Genomic DNA, 14,021 nt, shown 5'->3' on the forward strand with positions numbered 1-14,021 from the left:
CAGCTCCCTCCGCCCTCCCCCCGGCTGGCGCTGCGAGCGGAGCGGGGATCATGGCCGCCTCGAAGCCCGTGGAGGCCGCTGCGGCGGCGGCGGGGGGCGGCGGCGGCTCCGGCTCGGGGCTGCTGCGCTGGCAGGTGGCCCTGGCGCTGGGGGCGCCGCTGCTGCTCGGGGCCGGCGCGCTCTACCTGTGGGCCCGGCGGCGGCGCCCGGCGCGCGGGACGGGGCCGAGCGAGAGGACGACGCCGGAGGGAAGGGCCAGCCCGGGCCCCGCCGCCCCCGGGGGCAGCCAGCCCGACGGGCCCGGGCACGAGGAGATGGTGAGGGGCCGGGCCGGGGTCGCAGCCGCGGTTCCCCCTCCCCCCAGCCCCGCGCTGAGTCCCGCTCTCCGCCGGGCAGCGCGGGGCGGGGCGCCGCCCTGGGAGTTGGCCACGCTCCCGGGACCGGTTTTCACGCTCCCGGGACCGGTTTTTGGCAGAGCAAAGCGCGTGGCCCGAGGGGCGAGTGGGCGCGTCCGCGTGTCTGTCGGTGCCAGCCCAGCCCGACACCTGCCCCCCGGGGCGGGGGAGCGACCTTGCGCTGCAGCAGCGCTTGAGGTGCAGGCCTCTGAGCGCAGGAGCTCGGCCATCGGTTTAGACCTTGTCTTCAGCAAAGGCTACTTCGGTGTAATTTACATGGCTCAGGGGTGTGAATAATCCACACCCTTGAGTGGTGTAAGGCCTTGTCCACACTTAGCGGTGCATTGGCGGTCAATTTAGCGGGTCTAGGGAAGACCCACTAAATCGACTGCCGATTGCTCTCCCCTCGACTCCAGTTTTCCACCTGAAGTACAAGGGGAGTTGACAAGCGAGCGTCCCCAGTCAACATCGCAAATTGTGGGCCCCATGGTAAGTAAATATAAGTACGTCAATTTCAGCTCCATTATTCATGGAGCTGAAATTGTGTAACTTAGATCAGTCTCCCCTCCCCCCTGTAGTATAGACAAGGCCTAAATTACATGACCTAAGTGATGGTGTAGCTAGATAGCACTATAGCTATCGCAGAAACAGGAGTTATTAAGCCCTCTCCCATCGGCTCTTAGATTATCTCCACAAGTGCTACAGCGTCACAGCTGAATCGGGCAGCTGTGCTGCTGTAAGTGCTGTAGTGTAGCTGTAGCCACAGTAATTCCTGCCTCTGTGAGAGGCGGTAGTTTTGTCGGTGGGAGAAGCACTCTCACTGACCTAGCACTGTCCACACCGGCTCTTAGGTCAGTATAATTTACATTGCTCAGGGCTGTGGATTATTCACAATCCTTAGTGACGTAATTTATACTGAAGTAATTTGTAGTGTGGATTTAGCCTCACTCCTGCTGATGTCAGTGCGGAGTAACATGCTGAAAGTGGTGGGTTTACACTGGTATAAGAAGAGAATCGACACCTTACTTTGGGGGTGGACTGCTGTGTCCATTCTGGTGTGGCGGTCTTTATGTTCTTGCTGGGGGGGGTGACGTGTGAGTATCTGCATCATCCTGCCTTAACTTGGCAGTGTTACCTAGTATCAGTATACAGCTAGCTTTCATGTTTAGATTATTAACTTAAATGGTCAACTTTTAGTTTTCAGGACCCCTTTGCTTGTTTAGTTCATGTTTCCTTTACTTATTTGGTCTTTAGAGTTGCTTGTTATGAAACACTAATTTGGCTGCTTCCCAGTGCTGATAAATCGGTTTTGAGAAGGGAATATGAATGAGTGTGATTGAGAGAATCCCATCATGGAGTATGAATTATCTACAAATATTTGGATCTGGAAATACATTATTGCTCCATAAACGTATCTTGTTTCTAAAACAATAAATATGTACATGCAAATTGCTTCTGAGACTAAAATGCAAAGGGAAATTGTAGCTGTTGGCTCTGGTTTGGGGACTAATCTTATTCTGAAGTGCTGGGTAGAATAGAGTAGAAATGAGCATAGGATCAGGAGCAAAATCTTATTTTCTTTAAATATGAAGCCAGCATATCTGATCCATAGTCAGTTATTGAGATTTGCATTCAAAGCAAAGTTTAAATCTATATGTGAGTAGGTAGGATCTCCAAACTTACATTGACTGTATGCAGAATAAACGCTGAGAATTTTCAAGTAAATCAGTGAGTTGGTTGGTTGTGATCTTTTTTAAATTGCACTTTTTTTATTTCTCTATCAAATTCCTGAATTTTGACATTTGAAAATTGACTTCTAAATTATAGCAAAATGTAAGATGTGGACTACTTTGTAAGTTTCTTAGTGTTAATTTTGATTTATTTACATTAGCCATAACTGTTTTTTTGTTTACATTGTGATTGTTGTAGAATATTTTCATCATCAAAAGGACTCTCCAGCATCTGAAAACAGGTCTGCATTAGAAAGCTTTGCCATGATAGCTGTGTTGGTTGATAATGTGGGGTTTTCTCCAACATAGTTATGCTGGTAAAAGCACCAGTATAGATGCAGTTATATCAGTATAAAAGTTCCCCTAGTGTAGATCTTAAGCCTTCATTTAAAAATAAACTCTTTCTAGCTTGTTGTTGTGAAAAAAATATAGCTGTTCAAACCAAGACACTATTGCTCTCCTAAGTGTGCAGACAGTGGAAAAACACTTTTGAGTTGTCCCATTATCTCAATGAGTGGTTTAAACGAGTTCTTAGATTTTAGTTAAATGACAACTATTTCACTGATGACCACTTTAGGAGAAATGTCAATCTAATTGACAAATGCATTTGGTGCACTGTTTGTCATAGATCCTTTTGATTACTGATCTGATGATATAATTGACAAATATATTTAGTCATTTTAAAATCTTAGATGTCAAAACTTTAAGTGGCAAACCCACTTGATGATGAACACAGATAACATGAATCCAAGGACTGTGAATGGCTAGCCAACTACAAAAGCAGTTTCTCTTCCCTTGGTGTTCACACCTCTACTGCTAGAAGAGGGCCTCATCCTCCCTGATTGAGCTAACCTCGTTATCTCTAGCCTGATTCTTGCTTGCATATTTATAGCTGCCTCTGGAAATTTCTACTACATGCATCCGATGAAGTGGGTATTCACCCACGAAAGCTCATGCTCCAATAAGACTGTTAGTCTATAAGGTGCCACAGGACTCTTTGCTGCTTTTACAGATCCAGACTAACACGGCTACCCCTCTGATACATGAATCCAAGGGTTGATGTCTAAAACTGTTTTCAAATCCACTTGTCATCTTAATATGGAGGGCCTACAATGGCTCTGCAGCTGTTGTTGTGTTGACTCTTTTACTTGAAGTAGGAGTTAAATCTTTTATATATGGAAAACGTGGGGATTATTTGTGTTAGACTAGATGACCCTTGCGGTCCCTTCTAACCCTATGATGATTCTGTGAAAATACTGAGCATTTCCCAATTTGGAACTGTTAGATTCTCTTTAGAGTCTCAAACTTTTTTTCAGATACCTCTGCTAAAGAAATTTCTTACTGCTAGAGCTGTACATGTTTTTTTATGTATGTTTTGATCAACTACATGATCTGTAGTTCCTTGAAGGGTGTCCTTGCAAAGTAATGGGAACAGATTCTGAAACTGAAATGATTTGGTAAATTTGCAGAAGAGGTAGAGCAAAGGTAATCAGATTTGCCCTACCCAGGTACGTGCATAGTCCATCAACACACAACATGGTGCCAGCAGTAGACTGGCCGTACTGCTGCTTTTCTGGAATTTCTTCCGAGATCCTGGTGGAAAAATAGCTTATGAAGCATAAGATTTTGCTACATTTAACCTGACAGCTATACATATTTTTGTCATAAAATTAACAATATCACTTTTACCTGCAGCCACCACAGTATTTTACTCACTAGCTTCTTGCAGCATTGAATTGTACAGGTTGACTATCACCCATGTGAGGTAGCATAACCTTTTAAAAAGCTTTAACTGTACAAGGCTTTAATTTCACTGAAAAAATAGTGATTATTGGAATTACAGTAATGCAGGGGTTCTCAAACTCGGGGTTGAGACCCCTCAGGGGGTCACAAGGTTATTACGTGGGGGGTCACGAGCTGTCAGCCACCACCCCAAACCCCACTTTGCCTCCAGCATTTATAATGGTGTTAAATATATAAAAAAGTGTTTTTAATTTATTATGGGAGTCGCACTCAGAGGCTTGCCATGTGAAAGGGGTCATGAGTACAAAAGTTTGAGAACCACTGCTGTAATGCCTTGTTCTTGTATCATAGATTTGTCTTTGAAAGCAGTCCAGATTTAATCTCAAATGTACAAATTAGAATCTATAGTATATTTATACAGTCGAAATGGGCAATGTATGTTTATGGGTGGCAGAAGCTTGTTGTGTAACTTTGTGTAATCTAGATCAGTGGTTCTCAACCAGTCCAGACTACTATACCCCTTACAAGAGTCTGATTTGTCTTGCGTACCCTAAATTTCATCTTACTTAAAAACTACTTGCTTACAAAATCAGACATAAAAATAGAAAAGTGTCACAGCACACTATTACTAAGAAATTGCTTATTTTATAATTACATGGTAAAAATATAATTATAAAATCAGTTGGAATAAAAAATTGTACTCTCATTTCAGCGAATAGTGTATATAGAGGAGTATAAACAAGTCATTGTATGAAATTTTAGTTGGTACTGACTTCGCTAGTGCTTTTTCTGTAGCCTGTTGTAAAACTAGGCAAATATCTAGATGAGTTCATGTACCACCTCTGCATCTTGAGAACCACTGATCCTAGATCTCATACATTCTTGCATGTTGCATTCTTTTATATTGCTTTTTTGTTCATTTGAAAACCCAGTTATTTTCTGAAGTGCCATCTCATTTTCTTGTAAACCCCTTTACAAGGTCCTGGTGTCTGCCCTGTTTTAGGGCAGGTCTACCCTGGGACTTAAATTGGCCTAGGTACAGTTCTCAGGGGTGTGAAAAATCCCCCCCCCCGAGAGACATAGCTATGGTGAGCTCTGGCATAGACAGTGCTAGGTCGATGGAAGAATTCTTCAGTCAACCTAGCTACCATCTCCCAGGGAGGTGGAGTACCTATGCCGACGAGAGAATCCCTCTTGTCAGAATAGGTAGAGTCTACACTAAAGTGCTACAGCAGTGCAGCTGCAGCGGTTGAAGTGTTGATATATCCTTATTTAAGCTTAATACTCTTTTGACTACAGGACAAGCCTTTTTAGGGCTTGTCTACACTTAAAACTGCAGCTGCACCATAGTAGTGCTTCAGTGAAGACGCTACCTACGCAGACAGGAGGGTTCTCCTGTTGGCGTACGTAAATCCACCTTTCTGAGAGGCAGTAGCTAGGTTGACAGGAGGATTTTTCACACCCCTGAGCGACATAGTTATACCAACTTAATTTCCTAGCATAGACCAAACTTAGTCCGCCCTGCTGCTTGGCAGTTCCCATTTCTCCTCGGACACGTTACTTTGAAGATCAGCTAGTTAAGGCTCCTACATAAGGAGTTCTGTGTACTATTGCAGTTGTCATTATTTCTCTTTTAGAATCTGTGGTAAATTGGGATGCAGATTAATCAGTAACATAATTAGTCACAGAGTTCAAGATTGCTTTGATTTGGTGCATATTTGGACCATAACGTTGAAATAGTTAAATTATTTTGTTGCATCAGAACAGCTTCATTCTAGATTCAGTCCTTCTGGTGAACCAATAGTAACTCCAGTCCGTCCGGCCCACTACAGCTGGGGTCCCTCTGGTTGGCCGACCCAACATGGCCGGGGCTGCTCCAGCCAGCTGGCCGCTGGGGTTAACAGTTAAGGTCCGGTTAACAGTAAGCCTAATGCTAACCGGTTAACCTTTTACATCCCTAGTCTGCACTCTGTCAGTGGGTTGAAAATAATTCTATAGTTCAAACAACCCTCCTGAATATTTTTGTTGTGAAGGTGGTGCTATGCTGTGATGCCAGTGCTTGGTTCAAGAATCTTTCCTTTTTATTACTATTAGTATCCAGTAAGTATTTTACCTATGTACTGCCTTTTCATATTCAGACAGGGTAACTATTTTTTGCTGGAGGTTTGTAGAGACCTCTAGAAAAGCTGATCATAATGCTAGTTGGTTTGGGGGAGGGGAGAGGAAGGCTTAGTAGTAAGAAGCAACTGTACAACGAATCTTTCTAGTGGGAAAGCAGGTAAAACTAATTTCTGTTTAAACGTAGCGTAAATTATTGTGTTCCACAAAGTTATTCATCAGTGGGAGTGTAATAGCACAGATCACTGGTGGTTCTCTTGCAGCTTATATGTTCTCTGCTAAACCTATCCATTGACAAGTAAATCAAATGAAAACTAAAAATAAAAAGGATTAGATAAACTGTTTAAACAATAACAACAAAACCCTAAATTACACTCTGCAAAAATCAGATCTTTGAAATATCTAGTTCTTCATGCAAGGAAAGTGGTTATTTGCCAAAATGAAAGAACACCCTTTAAAGATGTTTAGAGAAGCTGTGATGCACTTTAAGTTTTGAATTTTGGGATTTTACATCTGTTTCCCTCATTTCTCCTGCAAATTACTGCATAAAAGTTTATGGCATGGTACAAACACTAGATCTTTCTATAACATATATTGGTAGTACATGGATTATGAACGTCATTTAGTCTTGTTATAAAGGCTGCCTAGCTGTTCCATAGTTAAGGTGTGTTAAGATTTGTCCATAAAGCAGAGAATAAAAATCTTTGCCATATGTAAATAACAATGTATCCACCAATTTACTGCACCTAGTTTGAGTAAAGAATTAATTTTCAAGTAAATCTGTGTCACAATTTGAGTTGTTAAAATTTTAAAACAGGTCCTCACAGTAATGTTTTTGTTTAAATAGACCCTGTTTTGGCTTCCTATATGGAATACATTCCTGATAGATTTTTATCCCAGCTTTAAGTGCATATGTTGTTTGTTGTCCCGTCTGTTTATTATATTTGCTGGATGTACTTAAATGTCAGTATTAACTGTTTTGCCAATCGTTTTAATTGCCTTCTTTAAGTTTCAGCATTAACACCCATGTGGGCCAGTTCACATTTCTGAGAAGAAAAATTGTCTCTTCTGGCACTACTGATTTTACTTCTGAATTCCTAGTCCTATTCTTCTTGTCTACCCAGTCCCAGCCTCCTCTCCTCAGGTTTCCCATCTCAGTCTCCTTGTACAGCCAGTCCAAGTCTCTCTCCTCCCCACAGCTCCTCATCCTAGTCCAACCAGTTTCAGCCTCCCCATCTCCCTTTAGTTCCCAGTCTTCCTCCACTCTGAAGTCCCAGGCTCACCATATGCCATGTCCCATTCTATTCCTTTCTCTTCCCCATTGTCTGCCTTGAGTCCCCTCTACGCTCAAATCAGGTGGCTGAACTGTTTTGGCTGAAATTTCAAAATTTAATCCTGAAGCAGACACCTGAAATATAAAATAGATAGTTATAAGCAACTGAAAACAGGGTTTTTATAATAGGAAATGGGCAACCTGAATAGAAAGATAGTGTATCCTAGTAGCTAGAGCACTGGACTGGGACTTGGGAGACCTGGGTTCTGTTTCCAGCTCAGCCACTGGCCTGTTGAATAACCTGGAGCAAGTCATTTCACCTCCCAGTACCTCCGTTTTTCTATCTGTAAAATGGGAGTAATAATATAACTTCATTTGTTAAAGCACTTTAAGATTTACTGATCAAAAGCATTGTATGAGTTAGGTAGGATTATTATAGGCTATACTACCAGCCATGCACATAGCATACGAAGGATTGTGGGATGAGATAATATTAATGTGTAAGCTATCCTTCCGGTAGTATATGCACATAATTCATTAAAATATGCACTTATTGGCAAATGTTTCAAATGTTAACTTGTAACAATCTAGCCTCTGATTACTTTGTTATAATGTAGTAAACTCAGTAGACAAATGTAAAGGTGCCCTTAAAGTAGGCTTTTGTCTTAGTTCTGTTGACCCATTTTTATAGACTTAATCTCTATAATCTTTTGAGTTTTTGTGGTGTGTGTGTGTCAGGGAGGACTGCATGCAGAATAAAGTGCAATTTTTAATATTTCTTTCATTTCCCAAAAGCACTTTCCAAAAGTGTACAATAGATTTTATGGTTAAAATTTACAAAACAGTTCCTATCACAACTTGTAATAGTAGTACAAAGGGGTATTTTGGACCCTTCTACTATTTGTATTGTAGAAGAAATTGTCCACATGCCAGAGTTTGGCTCAGAGTCAATTTTTATGGGAGTTATAAACCCTATGGAAATAAAACTTTGTAACAGGTGCTGTCACAATTCTGTATTACCTCAAATGTTACTTCTATAATTATGAAGAAACTGGAGTCCTGCTTTTTCAAACAGTTATTTAGGAATCCCTGCCAACAAAAAGCATCAGACAAGTCATTATTTGGGATCCAGAGATATAACACTGGCATTTTACAGAGTGCAGGCCAAATGACTGTTTAGTCCAATGTATTATATGTCTCCTATCACCAAAGAGTTTGAAGACAGTGGTCTACTCTTTATTTTCAAGTTTAAAATAGATTGGTATTATCTTTTGAATGTAATTTTAATAAAATATAAGCCGTGGAAAATGGGAAGGCTGTCGAGGTGATTGCACAACGTTGCCTGTTTTACTGGGAATAACTCATTGGGGGGGGAAAAATCTTATGTAGAACTGCACACTTTTTCTTTATATACTATCAAATATATCATGGCAATTGGAGAGACTTAATCAGAAATCAATACAGAAGTGTCCTGCACGTTGTTAATGGGTTTAAGAGATAAATAATGATCTCTACAGAGACTAAGTGAATGACATTGTTCTGTTTTTGTTACTTTCTAAAGTTTTCTGTGTACTTACAATAATATTTTTCTATGCCAGTCAGTTTGAACAGTGCTGAGACGTAAATCCTCCTTTCAAAAACAAAATCAGGAAATTCAAAGTTCTCTTCCTTGCGGTATGAAGCTAAATTAAGGTGACTTGTCAAAGGATCTCACACCTCGTATATCTAGCCAAAAGGATAGGTTTTAAATAAATAAATTGTGATAGTCTTTGTGTCTTAACCTGTGTTTTTTATTTCACTTATTAATCATTGTGCTCTATCAATTTGAGATCTAGTCAACTTAAAAAAAGTTTAGAATAGCATCAGGTGCTACAGTTACCCCAAGGCCTCCATGCCAATTTTTGCAGTTTTACAAATATTTTTTCCATTACTAAAAATATTTTCATATTGTTGTGAAAGATGCACACAAACAACAAGGGGAACTGACTAGCTTAGACTGTTGCCTGTGCAGTAAAATGAAAGACGTTTTTCATTTTAGCCTATTAAAGTTGTCTAAGGCCATGTCCGCGCTGTGGGTGCTACAGCGGCATAGCTATGCTGCTGTAACCCTATACGGTTGACACAGACTATAGCAACGGAAGAGGTTTTTCTGCTGTTGTAGGAACTCCACCGCCACATGCAACAGTAGTTAGGTTGACAAGCATTCTTCCATCAACCTAGCTGTGTCTACTCCAGGAGTTAGGTTGGCCTAGCTAGGTGATCAGGGCTGTCAGTTTTTCACACCCCTGAATGCTGTAACTGTCAACCTAAATTTAAGTGTAGACCAGATCTAAGTATTAATTGTAACAACAGTAGTAGGAGGGGAAAGTCAGCAGTATGGGTTGTTGATGCTGTCCTTTTAACTGTAACAAATTCTGGGCTGGTTTCTATCTGGCATATGTGATCTGAGACTGAAAACAAAGACTGGCCTCCAACTCAGGCTCCTTATGAACATGGAATGGCAGGGACACCTTATTCTGTATTTTGGAGAGATCACATACCTAACTGGCCATGTGGCGTTCTCTCAAAATGTGTGTGATTCAATGGGCAGAGCAGACCCAGAGGGGGAATATAGTAAGGAAGCAGGCCATCTTGGGAAGGCCATATCTCTTTCTTCTGCCATAAACAACAGAGGGTGGTAGGCCAGTTCTCATTTTCAGCCTGAGGTTAGATGAACAGGTCACTTAAAGCTCTCAAGAGGTTAACAGCTTGCCCGGTGTATAAAGCGATTAAACTTTGCTTTCCTAAACAGGTTTTGCTTCTCCTGATCAATAGGACTTTTCACAGCATATTCTTTGTCAATGTGTGTTTCACATAGCACTGATTCAGCACAGGTGAATGAAATGTATGCACTTTAGTAAGGGACAGATTTCCTTCTTGAGCTGTTCTGTTTTTTTCACATTGATGCTATCATTTAAACTACAGAAATAGCTTTTACAAACCAGTCTCCTTAAGTCATGTGGCCTAAACCCCTTCTCCCTCCCCTGCGCCCCCCCAAAAACCCAACCTGTCTAGCTTTATAAAGAAGAAACATGCTGTTTGTTGATGGTGTGTCAGGAAGTCCATTTAGAAGCTGTTCTGCCATGTTATGTACTTGCAAAAGGTGGCTGCATTATGTCCTGCCTGAAAACCACAAAGAAGGATGTTCAGAGACACAATTGGGAGTCAGTTCCCCACATTTATTTATTACTCACTCTGTAGCTCTTCTTCTTTGTACTTTGCAGGCTAAGTGTGGCTGACCAGTCACTTGTTTTTTTTCTTTTTCAGAGCCCTCTTGATAGAGCCCAAGCAGCAAAGAACAAAGGCAACAAGTATTTTAAAGCAGGAAAATATGAGCAAGCCATTCAGTGCTACACAGAGGCCATCAGTTTATGCCCCCCTGAGAAAAACATTGACCTTTCTACTTTCTACCAGAACAGAGCTGCTGCACATGAACAACTGGTATGACGCTTGAACTTTAAAATGTGCTTGTACTCCGAAAAGTGCTGTGTCTTCTTCCTCTGGCCTCCCCAATTCCAGCACATGCCAGAATAGTGCTGCCTTCCTTCTTGCATGTAGAAAGCAGAATCCCATCACCTGTACCCTCAATATTCACTAGCCCCCGACTCAGACTTTAAGGTCAGAAGGGACCACTGTGATCATCTAGTCTGACCTCCTGCACATTGCAGGCCACAGAACCTCAATCACCCCCTTCTGTAATAGACCCATAACCTCTGGCTGATATAATGAAGTTCTCAAATCATGATTTAAAGACTTCAAGTTAAAGAGAATCTACCATTTACTTTATTTTAAACCAGCAAGTGACCCGTGACCTCTACTCCTGTGTGCTATTGCATAACATCCCTGTGAAGTAACTCCTTCAAAAAGTTAATCTCATGGTATGCTTTTGCTCATGATTTCATCTTTTCGTCTCATCTGTTGTGTCCCTGTGTTCTAGTCCTCTGCACATGCTTTCCTGCCATTTCATTGTCTTCTACATGTGCTGCCTAACTGCCTGGTTCCCTGGAAATTCCTTTCCCATCTCCTTTGTCCTCTTAAGAACATAAGAATGGCCATACCGGGTCAGACCAAAGGTCCATCTAGCCCAGTATCTGTCTACCAACAGTGGCCAATGCCAGGTGTCCCAGAGGGAGTGAACCTAACAGGCAATGATCAAGTGATCTCTCTCCTGCCATCCATCTCCATCCTCTGACAAACAGAGGCTAGGGACACCATTCCTTACCCATCCTGGCTAATAGCCATTTATGGACTTAGCCACCATGAATTTATCCAGTTCTCTTTTAAACGCTGTTATAGTCCTAGCCTTCACAACCTCCTCAGGTAAGGAGTTCCACAAGTTGACTGTGCGCTGCGTGAAGAAGAACTTCCTTTTATTTGTTTTAAACCTGCTGCCTATTAATTTCATTTGGTGACCCCTAGTTCTTGTATTATGGGAATAAGTAAATAACTTTTCCTTATCCACTTTCTCCACATCACTCATGATTTTATATACCTCTATCATGTCCCCCCTTAGTCTCCTCTTTTCCAAGCTGAAGAGTCCTAGCCTCTTTAATCTTTCCTCGTATGGGACTCTCTCCAAACCCCTAATCATTTTAGTTGCCCTTTTCTGAACCTTTTCTAGTGCTAGAATATCTTTTTTGAGGTGAGAAGACCACATCTGTACACAGTATTCAAGATGTGGATGTACTCTTATATTAGTGGCTCCCACAGATTCTGATCGTACATGACTAATTGAAAAATATGCAGGAGAAGGAACCAGTGTCATAAGAATTACAGCTATAATCACTTGGCTGGGGCTCTGAAATTGAGAGAAATTAGCTATTATTATAATGCCCTTTGAATGAGTAATACCTTTTTAACTAGGCTGTTCTTATACCTGCAGCAAAAATGGAAAGAAGTGGCACAAGATTGCACAAAGGCAGTTGAGCTTAATCCTAAATATGTGAAAGCTCTCTTCAGACGTGCAAAGGCGTATGAGAAACTAGATAATAAGAAGGAATGTTTAGAAGGTGGGTACTTTTCTGTGTATGTACTTGAAATGAAGTTAATATTTAAGAGAATGAAACTTTGGAGCACATGATAGAACTCTTTGTTCTATTTCTGCAACTGTGGTAGAATACACAGTAACTCCTTTAAAACTATTAATTCAAAGCTACTATATGTAATTTTTTTCTTCAGTTAAATTTCTCTAACCTTAGGTGCATCTTTCAATCTATGAGCAATTAATTGGTTTAGATCTGAGAAATTAGTTGCTCTTACTGCAGCTGTTTGTTATGCTCATGTTTCAGTAAACACCCTGTGCGTTAAAGAAAGATCCAGCTAAATAAGGGAATATACACTGTTAATTAAGATGTTAGTCATTCTAATTTCATGCCCTAACAAAAAAATATTCCTTCCTGTCCATTCTGGAGGAGCAAAATTAGTCTAGAAACCTATATTCTTTTTGGGGGGTGGGAGAGAAGTGCATCATAATGGTAGGGAAAACATCTTCAAAATAGCTATTAAATTCCCTTAAATCTTGTGGTCTAGTGTTCAAAGGGACACCAACTTAAAAATCCAAAACTCTTACAAAACTTTGTCTACCATTACCTATAACAACTAAAATGACAAGAAAAGGAAGATAGGAAAGTTTGTTTTTCATTCAAGGTCTCTGCCTCAAAACCCTATTGAGAACCCAACCCTTCTTATTGGGGGTATGTTTAAGACGTTGGAGGAGGAGAAGGTTAACTATACACATTCACCCTGAATCTAGCAGACATTCTATTACATACTTCTGTTGATTTTGTATCTTTGCTTATCCCTGCATCCCTCTGAAAGGGTTATATTTGCACCCACCTCTTTGGTACACTCCTGAAAATATGCTTATGTATATAAAGTTCTATAAGTAATTGCAGCAAGTGCCCTTTGTACAAGTTTATTTGGCAAGTGGAGTCGCCCTTCCAAACTGGTTGGTGTTATGAGCATTTTCCAGAACTCCCACCTCACTCTAAGCAGAGATTCAAATTGTCTTCAGTTTCAAATGAGGGGCAAGTCTGCTATCATCTTTTAATGAGAATACAGTGTTAATTGTCTTCCTCCATGCCGTTAAATCAAACCACAATATAAGTTGGCAAGTCTGTTGAAATGTATTTCCTGAAACTATCTTTTCACTAATTGACAATATTTCAAGTTGTCCCTTTAGCACCGTTGCTTAGGTCATGTCTGCACTTCATTCCTACTGATGTGTGTGCATGAAAAATGAAATTGTTCTTAATCATACTGATGTTCATCCCCAAAGAGAGGATGAAAAACAATGTTATAAATTACTTGGTGGGTGTAGTAAGGAAATCATCAGTTGGTTTCATTAGAGGGTCCTTAAGCTGAGGAAAAAAGGACCTTTAGTTGTTTGTTGCTTTCTTTACTGAGTGAGATGCCTTTCTGTTACTTAGGAATAATGGGTTAGTGGAGGACACTTTCCTTGTAACCATGCAGGATTACAGAAACTACAGTAGACTGGCACTGTGACAATCGATGCAGCAGGTGTCGATTTAGTGGGTCTTCCCTGCTAAGTCGATTGCAGAGCACTCTCTGGTCGACTCTGGTAACGGGTACCACTATGAGAAGAGTAATGGAAGTCGACAGGAGAGCGCAGCCTGGTGTAGACATGTAACTGGAGTAGCGTAACGTAGATCGACTTACACCATAGTATAGACAAGCCCTGAGAAAGGAAAGGATGGAAAGCTT

The 14,021-nt window shown here is 41.1% G+C and overlaps 1 protein-coding gene across 5 annotated transcripts in view; it reads left to right on the forward strand.

The window, feature by feature from the left end:
- TOMM70 (translocase of outer mitochondrial membrane 70) overlaps positions 1-14,021 on the forward strand; it is a 71,684-nt gene that overhangs the window by 43,217 nt on the left and 14,446 nt on the right. For 4 of the 5 annotated variants that reach the window (XM_039530812.1, XM_039530809.1, XM_039530819.1 and 1 more), the window contains 2 exons: positions 10,566-10,739; positions 12,181-12,307. In XM_039530812.1, coding sequence (XP_039386746.1) covers positions 10,566-10,739; positions 12,181-12,307 — 301 coding nt within the window. Of the gene's footprint in view, positions 1-33; positions 318-10,565; positions 10,740-12,180; positions 12,308-14,021 lie in introns of those variants that run through there. The other variant, XM_039530815.1, reaches the window with a different exon arrangement.

This window comes from Mauremys reevesii, linkage group 1 (genome assembly GCF_016161935.1).
Source record: "Mauremys reevesii isolate NIE-2019 linkage group 1, ASM1616193v1, whole genome shotgun sequence".
In the NCBI taxonomy this organism is placed as follows: Eukaryota; Metazoa; Chordata; order Testudines; family Geoemydidae; genus Mauremys; species Mauremys reevesii.